At 43.6% G+C, this 18,396-nt stretch overlaps 1 protein-coding gene across 5 annotated transcripts in view; it reads left to right on the forward strand.

The window, feature by feature from the left end:
• CLYBL (citrate lyase beta like) overlaps positions 1-18,396 on the forward strand; it is a 392,684-nt gene that overhangs the window by 184,543 nt on the left and 189,745 nt on the right. For all 5 annotated transcript variants that reach the window (XR_003857135.1, XR_003857137.1, XR_003857136.1 and 2 more), the window contains exon 2: positions 10,799-11,009. Coding sequence is in view for 1 of the 5 variants with exons in the window: in XM_029604501.1 (XP_029460361.1) it covers positions 10,799-11,009 (211 nt within the window). In the remaining 4 variants the exon portion in view is untranslated. The remainder of the gene's footprint in view (positions 1-10,798; positions 11,010-18,396) is intronic.

The raw sequence follows: 18,396 nt of genomic DNA on the forward strand, positions 1-18,396 counted from the left end.
AGGAACCCTGACAGCTTCAAACTGTCCACTGAGAGATGTTCACTCCCAGGTTCCTTTTCCACCTCCTGTCGAGACTTCTTCCAGCTGACAAATGAAATGCCCTAGTTATAGGAGGAATACTGTCAGATGGAAATCTTCAGGATTTCTGTGGTCTGTCCTGAGCAAACCTTCAGAGGAGAAGGAGATTTAGGAAAACTGAGGAGACGCAAATTCAAATGTCCGCCTGATTTTCCAGAGCTTCCAACTTCCTATCTACAGTATAACAAGAGTTATTCTTAACAAGAGCAGCATTTCCGTTTCAAGCATCCTGACCCTGACGACCAAATGCTCCAACCTGATCCCCTCTCCCTCCGGTGCTTGGACTGTTTTGCTGGGCTTGCAATTTCAGCGCCTCAAACTTTCTGAGGTAGATATTCAAAAGACATTTAGACGGATAACTCACAAGTTATCCATCTAAGTGATAAATGTGGCATATTCAGGCACTTATCCATCTAAATTATAGCCAGATAAGTAGTGTTTCGGGGGGTTCCAGGGAGGGGTTGAATTATTTGGCTAACCCAGGCAAATCGGGTATACCTGGCCTTGTGTGGTGGATAAAATGCTCCTTAACCAGGTATCTATAGAAGATCTCTGGTTCAGTAGTGCTGTCATAAAGAATAGAAAACATACAAGGTGGAGCCAAGATGGCGACAGGTTCCTATCATTGCATCACTCTGCGTTCCCTTGTTTCTTAAAAAATTTACCTCCTAACCTTTTGATATGCCGGCGAAAAGGAAGGGAAAAACTAAAATCTTTCCCTCAGAACCCCTGACACTTACCGGGCAGCAGACTATTTGGCAGTGGCTTGGAGACGGCTACAGGGCTAGGAGGTCCGGCTGTCGAGGGCAGCGGAGGAGAGTTACCCTCGACCTTGGAAGAAGTTTCCCTGAGCCCGGATGTCAGACCCCCACCGCAGGTGCGAGAACACCAGCAGAAGCTGACTGGCCAGAGCTCCGGAGAAGTAGCTACTGGTGTTGTATCCGAGGGAGCGAATGCAGGGTGTGTACTAGCTCTAGAATTGCTGGAGTCCTCAACCGGAGAGACAGATAGGCCTTCGGCTGAGGAAACATCTGCTAGCGGGGGCAAAGGTGAGAGGCTGAGTATACCTCAGTTATCCTTTACTTTGATTCCAAAACCAGCAACAATAACTCTTGAGTCCATATGGGATTTAGTTAAGAACATGGGGAGTGCTGTGAATGACTGCTCAATGAAAATATCTTTGTTATCCCAACAAATGGAAGCAGTTTCAAAGAATATTAAAGAACAAATCAAGGAAAATCAGGAAAAATTCTCTCAAATTGAGGAAGATTTAAAGGTGATCAAAGGGGCGCAAAGTTCCCTTATTCAGGATGGAGACATCCTGAGTAGAAGGATCGAATATGTGGAGAATAGAGTGAGACACTTGAATTTGCGCTTCTTAAACTTTCCGAAGGTGGTGGGGGAATAACCTCGTGTTACCTTGAGGAGATACCTCTTGGAAGTATTAGAATTTGCCTCAGACCAGACACCCCCCCCCCCGCCCCCCCCCCCCCCCCCCATGGATTTTATTTCTTACCGTCTAGTGCAAAACCTCAAGTACAGATACATCCAATGGATCTTGAAAATCTTACAGATTACCTGGAATCCTCACATTATGAAATTGTTGAAAGAGCCACTTTATTGGTTACTTTTTTGACTGATAACGATCCAAGTGCAGTCATGAAGAAATATTTCATAACATTGATTAAACCCACTTATGGGTCAACCAATACGAATATTTCCTGATCTATCCAAGATAAGGCTTTTTAGCCTTAAGGCAAGACAAGACTTTAAATATTGGGGCGTCTTTCTTTCTAAGATACCCAGCAAAATGTTTGGTGAAGTTGAGAGGTGATAACTTTGTGTTTACAGCACCAGAACAGTTAAGGAAATTTATTGACTCAAGGAAATTGGGAACAGCAAGTGGAATCAATGACTGACAGACAAAAAAAAAAATAGTTATGTAGCCATTCCTTGTTAAGCTATTTCCTATAAATGTTTTCTTTATTTCTCCTTATTATGTCTCAAGTCTTGGGGTCTAACTGATATAAAAAGTGTAATAAGTATTATGTTTCCTGATGAAAGAAACATATAGAAACATAGAAATGACGGCAGAAGAAGACCAAACGGCCCATCCAGTCTGCCCAGCAAGCTTCACATTTTTTTCTCATACTTATCTGTTTCTCTTAGCTCTTTGGTTCTATTTCCCTTCCACCCCCACCATTAATGTAGAGAGCAGTGATGGAGCTGCAACCAAGTGAAATATCAAGCTTGATTAGTTATGGGTAGTAATTAGTTATGGGTAGTAATTAGTTATGGGTAGTAATTAGTAATGGTAGTAGTTATGGGTAGTAATGATTTCCTATTTTACTATGAGAATGTATCACATTACTTAAGCAAAGTTGCATCTTTGTGAAAAGTTTGAAATGCAATAAAAAAATAAATGGAAAAAAAAAAAAAAAGAATAGAAAACATACAAATAGCGAATGGGCCAATCCCCACCCTCCCCCCAAAATCTTATGAAGGCCCTGTCAGTCTGGGCTCTCCTCACTCCGTAACCCTGCTGTCCTGGTGTTTTATAAATCCAAATGTAGCCTGCCCCCTCCCTTCCCTCCCATTAACCCGCAAGGATTATTAATACTGCGGCGCCTCTCCCCCTGCCTTCCCCCCGCCACTCTCCCTATCCCCCTGATACCAAGAGAGACTCTGCCCCGATGCCTCTGGCGCTGCTCTAAGAGAGGATAACTCGGCCACTAAACGGCCTTCTGCTGTCTTTGACCTCCTTAACTTCCCTTTCCTAAATCTATCTGCACTCATTGGTACTCTTGTTTTTTATTCTTATATGTATGCAGATATCTAGATTGTTGTTCCACTGGATCAAGACAGAGATGTTGTAATTAATTATCTCATTTAAATTCTTCCGCAGATTAGAACTGGCTATTTGCCAATAAAGCTTTTATTGAGCACTGCTAAAATGGAAGTTCTGTATGTGAGGGGAAAAAGGCCATGGAATACAGACAATACTCAACTGATAGTGAATGATAATAGGCTGGGTCCTATGGATAATTTTCAGAACTTAGGAGGAGTCTTTGATTGTAGGTTGGCAATAGAATTAAAATAGCAAAAACTGCTTTCTTTCATTGCATCTGGTATATTGATATTTTACTCGGTCCAATTTTTCCAATTTGGCGTTTGCCTTTGTTTATGCAAAAGTTGACTTGCAATAACCCATATGTTGAGCTATCTTGGAAGGCATTGCATATCCCGTGGCTAGTCCAACACAGCTGCTTGAGCAATCACAGGAAGACAGTTAAGGAAGAATATGACCCCAGTGATTTTATGTTTATAGTGACTACCAGTCAGGCCCAGATTTAGGCATAGGTAATTGCCTAGGATGCCAAGATTTGAAGGTGCCAAATATGCAATGCTGTTTGACACTCTTGAATTTTGGAGGGAAATGGACATCCCATATTTTCCGATCTCCAGGATCTCCCACCCTCCACTTTCCAGCCCTGCTGGACAAACATGCAGGTGAGTCTTTTCATGTGCTATGGCTACTATCTGGAACACTTTGTCTGGGGAGATGAGGGAGATTCAATTATTTCCAGTTTTGCCAGACATTAACAACCTGGCTTTTCAGGTAGGCCTTTGATTAATAGAGCACTTTGCTAATTCATGCAGGTTTATTTGATCTTAATGCAGTAGTTGTTTTTAGGATTGAAGTTGTTTGGGAATATGCTGTTATGTTTATATTTGCTCTGTTTATTTTTAGTGTGTTTTTATTACTTTTTAATATGTATATGTAATTGTTTTTATTGTATGTTTTTCTGCTTTTGTAATGTCATATAATGTTATATTGCCGAAAACAGCATGTAAATACATTGGGGTAGATTTTAAAAGGAGCCTACGCGGCTATATGTGCACGTGCTACCCGGCACGCGCACATATACGCCCGATTTATAACATGCGTGCGCAGGTGCGCGCATGTTATAAAATCCGGGGTCGGCGCGTGCAAGGGGGTGCACAATTGTGCACCTTGCGTGCGCCGAGCTGCACTGGCTTCCTCCGTTCCCTCCCAGACCGCTCCGAAATTGGCCTGAGAGGGAACTTCCCTTCCCCCTAGCCTTCTCACCCCTTCCCCTAACCTTTCCACCCCTAGCACTACTGCCTTTATTTTACCTTTTGCGCCTGCCTCCAGGCAGCACACGATCTCTGACACAGCGGCAAATGGCCGCTGTGCCAGGAGCCACTGATCCCGCCCCCGGACCGCCCACGCCCTGCCCACGCCCCTTTTTGCAAGCCCTGGGGCTTTTGAAAATAGGCCCAGTGCGTAAATCCTCCTGGATTGACATGCGTAGGTCTTTGAAAATCTGCCTCATTATTTTTAGGTATTTTATTTTTATTATCATTAATAGGAATTAACCACATTTATACCATGATGGCACTAATTATATAACGGTTTTTGAAGATCATCCTTTAGGAAAATGAGCACATCTTTGGACACTGCAGAGGCCGGATAAACCCCGTTCTTCCAGATAGGGGGAAGCAAGTTGCTTGTAGGCCTATGAGATCAAATTCACAGTAGCGCAAGAAATGCTCTGCACACACAGATGTTTTGTTCCATTCAATAGTTTACTGAAGCAAAAATGTGAACGTGGTGGGGAGTAACAGAAATCCTCTTCCAGCATTACAGTATCTCAGGTCCAAAGAAACATTGATCCAATATTGCAGTAGCAACCAAGGAAGAAAAAGGATCAATAGACACCAGGAAATCTTTGCTCAATAAAGATTTCCTGGTGTTTATAGTATCTCAGTCCAGCAAAAATACACAATCCAGATCAGCAATGAACATTCCAGGCACCCCTTATGCCTTCTTTTCCTCCAAGATTTTTCCCAGAATAAAAATAGACTCCTCTGTTACTATTGTACCTATAAGTATGTATCAGCAGGGGAAACGGGGCAGCGTGACAGATCCATTCTTCAGCCCTCACGAGCCAAATGGAGAGGGTGGGGGGGGGGGGGGAGTGCTTTCACTGGCTCTCTTGGACCAAATTTGGAGGGGATAACTTGGCCACATCTGGACGCGTTCTTCAGTGGGGAATGTGAATGAAGGGGGCAGTAGGGGGAGGGGAGCAGGCTGAGTTGTGCAGATTGACTGCTGGGGTTATAAGAGGGCCGGGTTGTTGGGGCTGTAGGGTGGGAGGGACTGTGGGAGGATGTGAAGGGCTAGCCGATGTTACTTTGCAAATGGCTGTGCTCCGGGCCCCCACGGGAGCAGCAGGGATATCTCAGTCAGGGAGGGCCAAGGTCCAGGGATTTTACAAAGGGTTAAGGGTTTGGGTGGGACGGGACAGAGCCAGCGCTAGACAAGCTTTTAAAACTTTTATTTTTGACATCAGTCACCTCAAGGAGCACAGGTTGGGGCAGAGGTATTTGTGGGACAGGAGGCCTTGAAAGACCCCAAGGGGTTTTGGCACACTTGAGGGGAGGGAGAAGGATGCCTCAGGCCGCTGATGGCAGGCCCACAGCCCAGTGCCATTGTTGCATGCTTTTTTAGGGATTTTACAAACTCTCAGTATTTTTCCCCATGGGATAAAATACCATGGAATTTACTAGGCTGCCGTACTCGGTACCACTACTTAGTAAATCCCATGTATTTTTGGGAGAATAGCATGTTTGCCCACAATATTTTTTATGCATGCAAATAAATCCAGCATAAAAATAATCACATGTACTTTTTCTACAGGAAACATCATAAATAAATAATTACAGCTCATTGAGATGTAGTTAGGGTTTTTTTGGTGAAATTGGTTTTGCTAAGCCAATTTTGCATGTACATTTACTATACAGTAAAGGTTATTTATTTTATTTTAAAATTTACTGCCTTTCCAGTCGAGTTTGGAATGCCCAAAGCTAGTTTGTTAACAGTAAAATATAATTAACAGATTGCTTTGCATAATTTTGCATCATAACAACTCATTAATTGTGAATTTAAAAAGTTTAAATGTACACAAAAGTTTACTATTTGTGAAGATAAAACACTTTGCAAAGTCTGCTTTACATACCAATTGGGAAAATAATGTACACCATTTTCCAGTTAGTGAAATATATATCTCCCTTCAATACATCAGCCTTAAGCTGTAAGTAATACCTTTTTATTGGACTAACTCGGTACATCTGTGACTAGCTTTGGAGAGCTGTGGTGCCTTTAGCAATGACTTGATGAAGGGCGCATAGCTAGTTACAAATGTTTTAAGTTAGTTCAGTAAAAATGCATCACTTAAAATGTGTTTGTTTGACTCTTATCTTTATATATTGTTGGTGGACTAACAAAGTGACCACAATACTTTGCTCTACAGGCTAGGAACAGATCTCCACTTCAGGATTTAATCAGAAGCCATTCCATTGAATTTAGCAGTGAAAGATAAACCTCCCAGGGCACCTTTATTTGGCTTCTACAGACACTTCAGTTCCCTAAGGAGCATCTGTAGGATGCACAGAAAAGTGTGTGGGAAAGAAAGCAGACCCTAAATATTGTTGTATAAACCCCCTGGGATCTCCAGTACATGGCCCTAGCTCCCAGCCCATGGTTGCTAGAATGTGTAGCCCTAAGTTCATGGGGGGCGGGGGTTAGGAGTAGGAGGCAGGATAGTTTTGATTTAATGAAGGCCAGACATGTGTTCAGTGTGCTCTCCAAGTTAGTCCCCCAGTCTAGCACAGAGAGGGAGAGAGACTGACCTGCCAGTCTTGATGATAGACTGGAGGGAGGAGAGGATTAGAGAGAGTAATTGGTTTTTTTCATTGTTAGGAGGAGTTGGTTTAATGAAAATACCACACACTCCTGTGGGCTGGGAAGGGAGGTGAGAGTCAGAGAAGCCCAAAAGGCAGGAAGAAGAAGTAAGCAACTTTCAAGCTGGTGGGAAGGAGGGCAGGCAAAGAATGGTAACACAAGAAGGGGGGTAGGAGAAGCGAAAATTGGGGATTAGGTTGGCAGAGAAGAGGGGAGCCTCAGGGATTGGAAGAGCAAGGACTAGAGAGTTCAGTGGGGATTTGAAAGACGCGTGGAGACTCTAGGTTGTGGGAATGCTAGGAATTATTAGGATAGGAATGGAGAATAAAATGGTGGATAGCATAATGCCTCTGTATCACTCCCCGGTGAGACTGCACCTAGAGTATTGTGTGCAGTTCTGGTTGCCGCATCTCAAAAAGATATAGCTGAACTGAAAAAGGAACAGAGAAGGGCGACCAAAATGATAAAGGGGATGGAACAGTTCCCCTATGAGGAAAGGCTGAAGAGGTTAGGGCTGTTCAGCTTGGAGAAGAGACGGCTGAGAGGGGATATGATAGAGATGTTTAAGATCATGAGAGATCTTGAATGAGTAGATGTGAATCGGTTATTTATTCTCTCAAAAAACACAAAAACTATGGGACACTCCAAGAAGTTAGTAAATAGTACATTTAAAACAAATTGGAGAAAATTCTTTTTCAGTCAACCCACAATTAAGCTCTGGAATTCATTACAGAGGATGTGGCATTCTTTGCCAGAGTTGAAGGCATTTAGCATAGATGGGTTTAAAAAAGCTTTGGATAAGTTCTTGGAGGGGGAAGTGCATGAACTGTTATTAACCAGGCAGACCTGAGAAAAGCTACTACTTATTCCTGGGCGTTAGCAGCATGGGATCTATCTACTGTTTGGAAGCCTGCCAGGTACTCGTGACCTGGATTGGCCACTGTTGGAAACTGGATACTGGGCTTGATAGATCCTTGGTCTGACCCAGTACTGATTTCTCATATACAAATAGGCTATTTGGTTATATAATGAAAGGAAGGATGGGGAGAGATCTAACTCTTTTATGTTTTATCTCTCATATAAATCGTCAATTAATATGTTAAATAAGGTTCTATGTTCTGAATGTTAAATACAGTTCTAATGTTAAATACAGTTCTAAGATATTTGTATGTATTAGGTTGTTATCCTGTAAACCGGAGTGAAGGCAAACGCTATACTTCAGTATATAAAAGAATCCAAATAAATAAATAAATAAATATATATATAATTCCCAACCCCAGCTATCCTTTTTTAACCCTGACTGAGTGTACATGGACATCAGGAGAATCCCTCAAAAAGAGAAGGGTAGAATTGCATGACAACTTCAAAGAGTGCATTTTATGACTCTATGACCTTGATGTTTGTGATATAGAAGTTGTCTTGTACTTTCTCTGAGGTGTAGGATTAGGGGTAGGTGTCTGAGTGGCTGGAGCTCAGTTGGGGAAGGTGTGGAAGGGTGGGTTCAGTGCCTAAGACCACCTTCCCACCAGTTGGTTCACTTCTCCCAGTCCGTAAAAAAAAAAAAAAAAGTGGTACTTTTCTGTTATGTCTAGCAGTTTACAAGTCGTTGTTCAATTCATAGACTTGCAATTTCATTTAAGCTCTCATCTAGCTGTATACTAGCCGCTGCCAAACATTATCTTGCAATTTTACTTAAGTTTGTATTTTAAGGATGGGCTTTATCATGTTTGTTTACAATTAAGGTTGGGCCTTTTCATGTTGCACTCAAAATGTATTTCTCGTCATGCTATAGTTAAGGATTGTTCTTAGTTTGTTGTCTCTGTGAAGATTTTATAGTTCCTCTCGCCACAGTTACTTCTATTCCGTGTTCCTTGTATCGCCCCATAGCGAATTTGCAGTTTCATTGTAAACCGGTGTGATATGTATTTTATACAGGAATGTCGGTATAGAAAAGTTAAAAATAAATAAATAAATGTGGTGGAGGGGATGATGTGGGTGATGTGTGTGCATATGATTTCCACCACTATCCTCTCCATTTTCTCTGCCTAGCCCTGACTTTCCCCTTTCTGAAGGAGCAGGGATAGGATGAGTGGTGTCAGGGTAGGAGCGGGGAGCTCCCCCTCCCCTCATGTGTATGTGTAGGTAGGACGTAGATGGGAATGTGATGAGGATGGTAAGGGGGTGTATATATGTACACTCATTCCCCCTCATATTCACCACTTCTCCCTTTCCTCCTCTCCTCCCCCCATGTGGAGGGAAAGAGAATAGGGAGTAGAATAGTATGGTGGGTTGGCAAGGGTGTTTATCACGTGAATGCACTTTTACCCATTCCCTCTCCTCCTCCCTTGTGTGTGTGTGTTATGGGGTGGGAGTGCGATGTCAGGGGGGTGCATGCACTCTTTCCCTCTAACGTTTTCTATTTTTTCCCCTTCTCTACCCTCTGTGAGTGTTTGAGGTTTGATGATGGGGAGTATGTATTAAGCGATTCATCTGAGTGATGTGTGTCTGTAGGGGTGTGCATCTTGTGGCAGGGGTGTTGGGGCACTCCCTCCTCTCCCCATAGAGAGAAGTGTCTGTGTGTGAGTATATGTGTGTGTGTGTGTGTAAATGTGTGAGTATATATGTGAGTGTGTGTGTGTGAGTAAATGTGTGAGTGTGAGTGTGTGTGTGAGTATATGTGTGTGTATTTATGTGAGTGTGTGTGTATATGTATTTATGTGAGTGTGTGCGTGTTTGTGTATATGTGTGTGTGTGTATATGTGTGTGTGAGTGTGTGTGTATATATATGTATGTGTGTGTGGTATATGTATATATATGTATGTGTGTGTGGTATATGTGTATATATGTATGTGTGTGTGGTATATGTGTATATGTATTTATGTGTGTGTATATATGTATGTATGTGTGTGGTATATGTGTATATGTATGTATGTGTGTGTGTATTCGCACATTCTCTTTTCCCCTCTCGCAGTCTCCACTTTCTCCTCTCCTTTCTCGCTGTGTGTGTGTTCAGGGTAGTGTGTTTGTTTTGGAAGGAGGTGAGTGAGGATTGTGTATGTGTTATGTGCTCTCTCTCTCCACCTTTCCCTCTCCTATCTCTGTGTGGAGGGGGATAAGGAGTATATGGGATATGTGTATTGTGAGATGGGATGTTTCCAGGGGTTAGGTGGATTTGTGGGTGTGGAAGTGCATCCCCCTTTCTTTTCTTGCTTATGTATATATGGATAGGAGTGTGTGTGTGTGTGTCATGGTGTGTATATGTATGCTCTTTCCTCCTTGCACTCTCCACTTTCTCCCCTCTTCTCCCCTTTCCTATGTATGTCCCATGGGGGAGGGGAGTGCAGTGTGTGTGTGTGTGTTTTGTGGGGTTGGTGTGTGTGAATGATGTGTGTATGGAACTCTTTCCCCCTCGCAATCTTCTCATCCTCCCCTGTGTGTGTGTGTGTGTGTGTGTGTGTGTGTGAGTTGTGGGGTTGGTGAGAAGAAGTGTATGGGTCAGCAGCTGTGTGTGTGGGGGTGGGTGCAGTGCTTTACCCTTGTACTATCCACTTTCTTCTCCCCATGTGTATACTAATGTTATGGAGTAAGAGAGGGAGAGGATAAGAATGTGTCAGGGGTATGTGTGTGTGTCAGGGGTGTCCTCCCTTCATTATCTCAAACCTCATCTTCCTGCTGCTGGTGGGGCCTAGGAAACTCCATCCAGCCTTTCTGCTGCTGCCTCTGCCACTGTTGCAAACGGCCCCAAGGGAGCAATGCTAGCCCGAGACCCGCAGTGGTGGCGGCCGTCCTGGATGCTCACCTGCAGCCCCTAGATTTTTGTAATATAGAGAGAGATTTAAAGTTTGCACGTTATACGTTTTATTTGGATAACTGTGTCTCAGATAAAGATAATACTTGTTATGGTACACTCATTGGAAATGCTGAAAAATCCTTTCCATTTCATTTTTGCAGGAAGAGTTCTTCCCTGTCAGCTGGAGTTCCAAGGCTTGTGCAGAATTTCAGCATTTATTATCACTTGGAGGCTCCTTCTCACAAATATGTACCCAGGAGAGCTGTTCTATATGTACCTGGAAATGATGAAAGGAAGATAAAGAAAATATCTTCTCTAGATATAGATTGTGCTGTATTGGATTGTGAAGATGGCGTAGCCCTAAATAAAAAGGTAATGCATCATATTTTACTATTGTAACTGAATCCACGGTTGCTGTCTTTGTTACATATTTTAGATTTACTCCATGAAAATAGTTATGATATGAATATTTAACTTTTGCTTTTTTCATTTTATTACACTCATATCATTTCATAGGGATGCTCGCAGGCAAAAGGTTTGTTTGTTCTTTTCATAGTTAGCCATCATTTGTTTACGTTGTTTCAGATGAAAACAATTTTCATTTATTTGTTTTATTCATTTATTCATTGCCCATTAAGTCAATGGAAGAAGTAATGTAGCCTGTTTTGAGCCTCTAAATTGATACAAAGCTCTAGGCAGGAAGAAGCCAGAGAAAAATCCCTGGAGGAGATGTTGTTTACATATGATATCATTAGCGGAAGGCATGCACAGTTCAGACTTGAAGTTGGTTTTCCCCTTTGCTGTGCTATAATCTCAGCTCTGTCAGTATCATCTACTTTCTCCACATCCTCACTGGAGGCTAAGATGCTACTTATAAGAAGACCCAAATTCTCTTCAGCCACTATCTGTTCGATATCCTGATATCAGAAAATCCAGGACATGATTCTTTTTCTGAATCAGTTTTTGAAAATACTGCCTCCATTACCTGACAAGCAGTAATCATGGAGGAAAACAGTCCTGGTTATGGATGCTGGACTTCTTCTGTCCCTGTCTTTTGCTGTGATATAATCCATCAACAGCTTACATACAAGATAAGACCAGTTGTCAGAAAGAAGGGAAGGGAGTTTGAAGAAACAGTCCAAGAGGGCATGAAACCATTAAAGATAACTGGGTAAGGACTATGTAAAGCATCAGATTTACAGAGCAAGACAAAAAATCAGCAAGTACTTTAAGGGAAGGGAATTTGGAAACAACCTCAAACTGCCAGAGCAAAGGAGGAACCACCCAAAGGTACCTAGAGTGGATTGGAACAGCAATGGTGTTGCGTTCGTGCCTACTCTTGCCCTCGCTCCACCCTCTCTACCTCTGAGGCGACTCCCTTCGGGTCTGATGGACAGTTGCTGCCGTGGCTTCTCCTCACCGTTTCTTCCCGGAGTCCCCGGGCTGGCCTGACGCTGCGGATCCACCATGTTCCTGATGATGTAGGGCGCGCTCCGAAGTTTGTACCAGCAAGGGTGCGAACCTCGGGGGCGTTCCCCTGTAGTGACGTCATCCGCTTCCAACATAAAAGGTTTTTGCTTACGCTTACGAATGGAGCTTGCAAGGGGTTTGATTGTGGGGATCATCTCGACCCACTTCATTCTCCGCTGCTCTGCCTCTTCGAACTTACCCGCTCCTTGGGGGCCCCGCTCTCTCTTATTGTTTTCAGATTGCTAAGACGGGATCCGGTACTCGCTCCTCGAGGGCCTATGTCCCTGAATGCTCAGAAGACTCCCTATTGCCTGGAAGCGATCGCAGACGTGAACATTGTGAGTTTCTATTTCAGTTGTAATAGGAACCGGTACTCACTCCTTGAGGGCCCATGTTCCTAGAACTCTGAAGATTCTCTTCTGTCTAAGACGCTATTGCAGGTACGGAGATCGTGAGTTATTATTACAGATTGCAACTGGTACTCGCTCCTCGAGGGCCCATGTTAGTATATTCAGGAACAGGAGCCTAGAGGCTCCTGTTCCTGAATATACTAACTATTCTCTACTGTCTAGAAACCATTACAGAGATAGATAACTGTGAGTTACCATCGCTCTCTCAGAGCGATGGTAACTCACAGTAACCAGGTACTCACTCTTCGAGGGCCTAACTCTCTCCAGCTACTGAGTCTTCTTATTAATCTATGTGAGTGTATTTATTATTTTTATATACCGACATTCGATCTCAATCAAGATATCACACCGGTTTACATTCAGGTACTGTAGGTATTTCTCTATCCTCAGAGGGCTTACAATCTAAGTTTGTACCTGAGGCAATGGAGGGTAAAGTGACTTGCCCAAGGTCACAAGGAGCGACAGCAGGACTCGAACCCTGGTCTCCTGGTTCATAGTCCACTGCTCTAATCACTAGGCTATTCCTCCTCCCTATCCTTCTTCTGGTTATGTATCCAGCATACCCTGTCTACTCACTATGAGTCTCTCTCTACATCTCAGCAAACCCGGAGATAGCAGTTCCAGGATCTGAGGGACTTTAGCCCTGCCGGGCACGTCAGCTCACTGGTGGTTCTACTATCTGTCTAATAAAGAACTATCTGTGTCTGTCTCCATACTCCAGCCTAGTCGGTGGTCCCTCTCATGATATCCTCCTGAGGGTGCTGTCATCTGCCATCGGCCCAAGGATTCACCATTCTACATTAGAGCACTCATCTCTCACACTTCAAGAGCTGGGTACAATAACTGCTACCTTGCAGTCTAACCCTCAACTGTTGCTAACATCCCCTTCCTCAGGAACTATATCATAACCAAGTGCTACTTCTTAGCAGGAATCATACAGATGGCCAACACCTCCCTTCAGGTGAACTCTTGTATATCAGGTTGCCACTCTGTGTGGAGATCCATAACAGATACTAACTCCTCCCCTCTGGAAGAACGTATGGTTGCTGACCTCTCCCCTCTGGGGAGCAACTCCATAACCGTTTGCCAACAGATTGCTAACCCTAGCAGAGATTCTAACAGATTGCTATTCCGCAGTCCTACTCATAACAGATTGCTATTTCCTCCCCTCTGGGGGAGCAAAGCTCAACAGGATTGCTAGCTCCTCCCCTTGGGAGGAGCAAACCCTAACAGACTGCTAATTCCTAGCAGCTCCTACAACAGATTGCTAACCCTGAGCAGAAAAGACAACAAATGGTGCTGATGATTAATGTTAGAATTTTGCCAGCTATGCAGCCTTATCCTACATTCATGATGCCTCCCCACCAGCAGAGGCCCTCAGTGTGCTCATCACTAGTCTTGCTAAGCTCCTCACTGCCCTTGCCATGCCCAAGCTCCAGCCCTTGTAAACCAACCTTGCATATTTCTCTTTGTCTTCTCATAGTGTCCCTTCTGTTCCATGACCTGACCTTTGTTCTTGCCTTGCATTGCCTTGTGGCCTATGGGTCTTCTGCCTTGCCTTTTCTTATGGCCTATGGGCCTTCTAGTCTCTTGTCTTGCCTTGAGGCCCTTGGGCCTATCCTACCTTGTTTCCTGTCTTGAGGCCATCTGGCCTATTCTCTCCTTTATCCTGCCTTGGGGTCTTCGGGCTTTTTCTGCCTGTTCCAAGTCTTGTTGCCTTTGGGCTTCTGTGGTGTTTCTCTTATCTAAGCCGTGCCCTAGTCTACCTTGTTGGTCTTGTCTTATCTGTTCCTGTATCCTGTCTAGTCCTGCCCGCCCTGCCCGCACCAGAGTTTTGACCTTGCCTTGTCTCACTTTTGTCTTGTCTAGTTCAAGGTCCTGCTTAGTATCCAGCCTTGCCTTGTCCTGCCTGCTGTGTCCAAGCCTTGCCTGCTGTGTCCAAGCCTTGTCTCCAGCCTGTCAGGTCCAAACCTTGCCTGTTTGGCCTAGCCGTCCCTGATCATGTTCCTGCCTGTGTGGACTCACCACTATGATGTACTGCCACCACAGAGACCTATTGGCTCCCAGATCTCAAGAGCTCAACCTGCAGGGGAGGGGGCTGACTGGCCCTTGTCTTGCTCCGAGTCCTGCCTTGAAATCCTGTCCTGCTCCCCAGGTGGGTTTCCTGTACTCCAGGGCCCATAACAATTAAAATCACAAATGGTAGGTGCAGAGCAATGCAGCAAAAACAGTGGCATCAAGGTCAATATATACAGTGAGGCCTGAGGTAAGAATGGCACCAAGAGGTTGCAAAGCAATACAAGGAGTGGCATTAACAGCTCAAGGCTTCATGAGTGGTGCACCAAGTATACAAAGCATTGGATTACCAGGGCAAAAACAAGAGTCAGCAAGTACCATAAGGGAAAAGAATTTGGAAAGAACTTTGAAGACAGGTGGAGCAGAGGCAAAACCACTCAAAGGTACCAAGAGTGGCTTGGGAGCAGCAGCAGTAGAAGAACTGGTGATTAAAATCACAAACAATAGGTGCAGAGCAATGCAGCAAGGAGAATGGTGGTGCTTAGCTAGCAGAATGCTTGGCAGTGGCACATACTATCCACTGGCTGGTTATGCCTTTGTAGTATATGGTTGTACAGTAAATACTACACTCAATAACTCTCATAGTGTATGCAAAAATGTCTCTCTCACACTACATATATGTACTGACTCCTTGTACACACACACACACATACACAGACACACACACCTTCTCTGAGACAGAAAGAAAACAGAGAAGGCTCAGACTTGTATTTACTAACTGCCTAATTTTAATTCCCCGGCGTGCGCAAAACCGGGAGATATGCACATGGCTGGGCCAACGTGTGCCAAGTGCATGTTCAAAGTGGCCTGGCAACGCATAGAAGAACCGGGTTGGTAAAAAGGGGTATTAGGCGGTGTCCTGGTCAAGCGCATGCCGGATATTTCTGCTGGTCCGTCAAGCAGGTAAGTTTGAAAACAAAATAAAATAGGTAGTTAGGTAGGTTTTAGGGGTCTGGGCGGAGAGGGGAAAAAAGAAGGAAGGGTAGCTAGGGGGTTAGGGAGCGGACTGGAAGAGAAGTGGGGAAGGGCCGATCGTGTCACAGCGCACTTCAAACAAAATGCCCCCCCCTTGCACATGCGCGCACCAATATAAAATCGGCATGTCCCATGTGCATGTGCCGGGAACCGCGCGCACATGGATGCCCGTGCACCGCTTTTGAAATTGACCCCTAAGCTAAAGGTAGCTGCAGATTAGAAGACAAAACTGCAGTGCAGAGAGTGAGGCAGAAAGACAGTGGCAGCAAAAGTTTCAAGGTGAAGTGTGCAGGGAATCACAAACATCACAGAGGCATCAAAACCATAAGAGAATAAGAAATTCCATGCTGGATCAGACTAAGGTTCATGGAACCCAGCAACCTGTCTCCAACAACGGCCAATCCAGGCTGTAAGTACCTGGCAGACCAGTAAGTAGATATATAGTTACTCATGCCCAGGGATAGCAAGTACTTTCCTTAGTCTACCTGGATAATAATGTGCTTTGGACTTTGCCTCCAAGAACTTGTCCAAAACTCTTTTAAACCCCATTACTTTAGTTGCCTTGACTACGTTCTCTGGCAGCAGATTCCACAAGTTGATTGCTGAGTGGAAAAGTACTTTCTATTGTTTGTTTTAAATCTCTTAATTGTTGGTTTCGTAGAGTGTCTACTTGTTTTAGTGTTTTTTGACAGGGGAAATAAGTGTCCTTTATTTATCCATTCTACCCCACTCATGATTTAAAAAACTTCTAGCATGCCCCCTCTCAGCCATCTCTTTTCCAAGCTGAAGAGGCCCAGCCTGCGTAAATTGTCATCGTAGGAGAAACATTCCATCCCCTTTATCATTTTTGATGCCCTCCTCTCCACTTTTTTCTAGTTCTATGTTTTTTATGGGATGGGGCAACCAGAATTGCAGACAATATTTAATGTGCATTCACACTATAGTCTGATACAGAGGCAGTATGATATTTTCTCTTTTATTCTCCATTTTGGATCATTTCTAACATTCTATTTGCTTTATTCACTGCTGCTGCACACTAAGCCAAGGATATCAACATATTGTCCACAAGGGGTCCTTTTTGTGGGTGGTGACTTCCAATACAGAACACAGCATTGTGTCCCTGTTGTTGGGATTATTTTCCCCTATGTGCATCACTTTGCGTTTTTGCACAGTAAACTTCATCTGTCATTCAGTTGCCCAGTCTCCTAGTCTCGCAATGTCCCTCTGCAGTACTCAATAATCTGCTGCTGTTTTAACAACTTTGAATAATTTTATGTCATCTGCAAATTTGATTACCTGATGTTCCCTTTTCCAGATCATTTATGAATATTTTAAACATGCCAGGTCCCAGTACCGATCCCTGTGGTACTCCTCTAATGACTTTTCTCCATATGGAAAACTATTTAGTCTTACTTTCTTTTAACCATAGGACATTGCATCTTAACCCATGACTTTGCAATTTCCTGAGGCATTTCTCATATGGGACTTTGTCCAATGCCTTCTGAAAATTCAAATACACTATATCAACTGATTTACCTTTATCTACATGTTCATTTACAGCCGCGCGCATGTTATAAAATCCAGGCTCGGCGCGCACAAGGGGGTGCACAATTGTGCAACTTGTACGCGCCGAGCCGCATAGCCTTCCTCCGTTCCCTCCGCCTCCCCACCTCCCACCTTCCCCTCCCTTCCCCTACCTAACCCGCCCGCCCCCCAGCCCTATCTAAAAAAACCCCCATGACCTTTGTTTCATACGTTGCGCGCGCTGGCCAAGTGCCGGCGTGTGATTCCCCAGCACAGCCGCTGTGCCGGAGGCCTCGGTCCTGCCCCGCCCGCCCCCGGACCTCCCCGCCCTGCCCACTCCCTGCCCCTTTTTTCAAGCCCCAGGACATAAGCGCATCCCGGGGCTTGCGCGCGTCGCCAGGCCTATGTAAAATAGCCTCGGCGCGCTGGAGCGGGTTTAAAGGGGTCATGCATGTATATTATGCGCGTAACCCTTTTAAAATCCGCCCCTATTTGTGCAAATTTACTCCCGGTCCGTGAATTACGCGTGCATGTTGTGGTTTTTAAAGTGGCATATACTCTTATATATGCCATTTTACGTAGGCATGTGCAATTTTTTAAGCACGTATCTTTTCAAAATTCACCATTAAATCAGTATCTTTTAATAGACCTTTGCTTTTCCTGTTTTAACTGTAGAAAATAAACATCCTTTACTCTACAGGAATTGGGATATAAAATCAATTTTTATGATCTAAATTAAGAAATTAATTGACATGTATTATAGATTTTTAATTAATTTATTGTTACTATTTAAAAGCAAGGAGAGCTATTGTTGAATTCTCAGTCATTGCTGCTTATTGAGTCTAAATTTACATCTCTAGATCCTGTCCTAATGTTATGGTTTGTACTATAATTTGATGTTATCATCAGATAATTGCTTTTTCTTCTCACTAGCTTCAATTTTTCATTTCATTAATTTCTTATTATTTATTCATTCTTCCTACTTGCTCTGGATTTCTGACATCATTTTTTTTTAACAGTCCATTGTATTTATATGCTGTTTTTGTTCATTATTTTATTAGGAATGTGAAGTAATCTAATAGATCTACAGTACAGTCAAAATAATATTCATATTATACATCTACCTAAGTTGCTTTCTAAGCAGTTACATCATTTTTTTCATGTCTACTTAAATTGAAGTAGAGGTGTAGCTTTGTGAAATTTTCAATTTATGTAAAATTACGATTTAAGCAGGACCTTTCCAAGTAGCTGTTTCCTGCTGGCAAGCCACTGATAACTTGTTTCTGCAATTTTGTCTGTCTTAT

Source organism: Rhinatrema bivittatum, chromosome 5, assembly GCF_901001135.1.
Source record: "Rhinatrema bivittatum chromosome 5, aRhiBiv1.1, whole genome shotgun sequence".
In the NCBI taxonomy this organism is placed as follows: Eukaryota; Metazoa; Chordata; class Amphibia; order Gymnophiona; family Rhinatrematidae; genus Rhinatrema; species Rhinatrema bivittatum.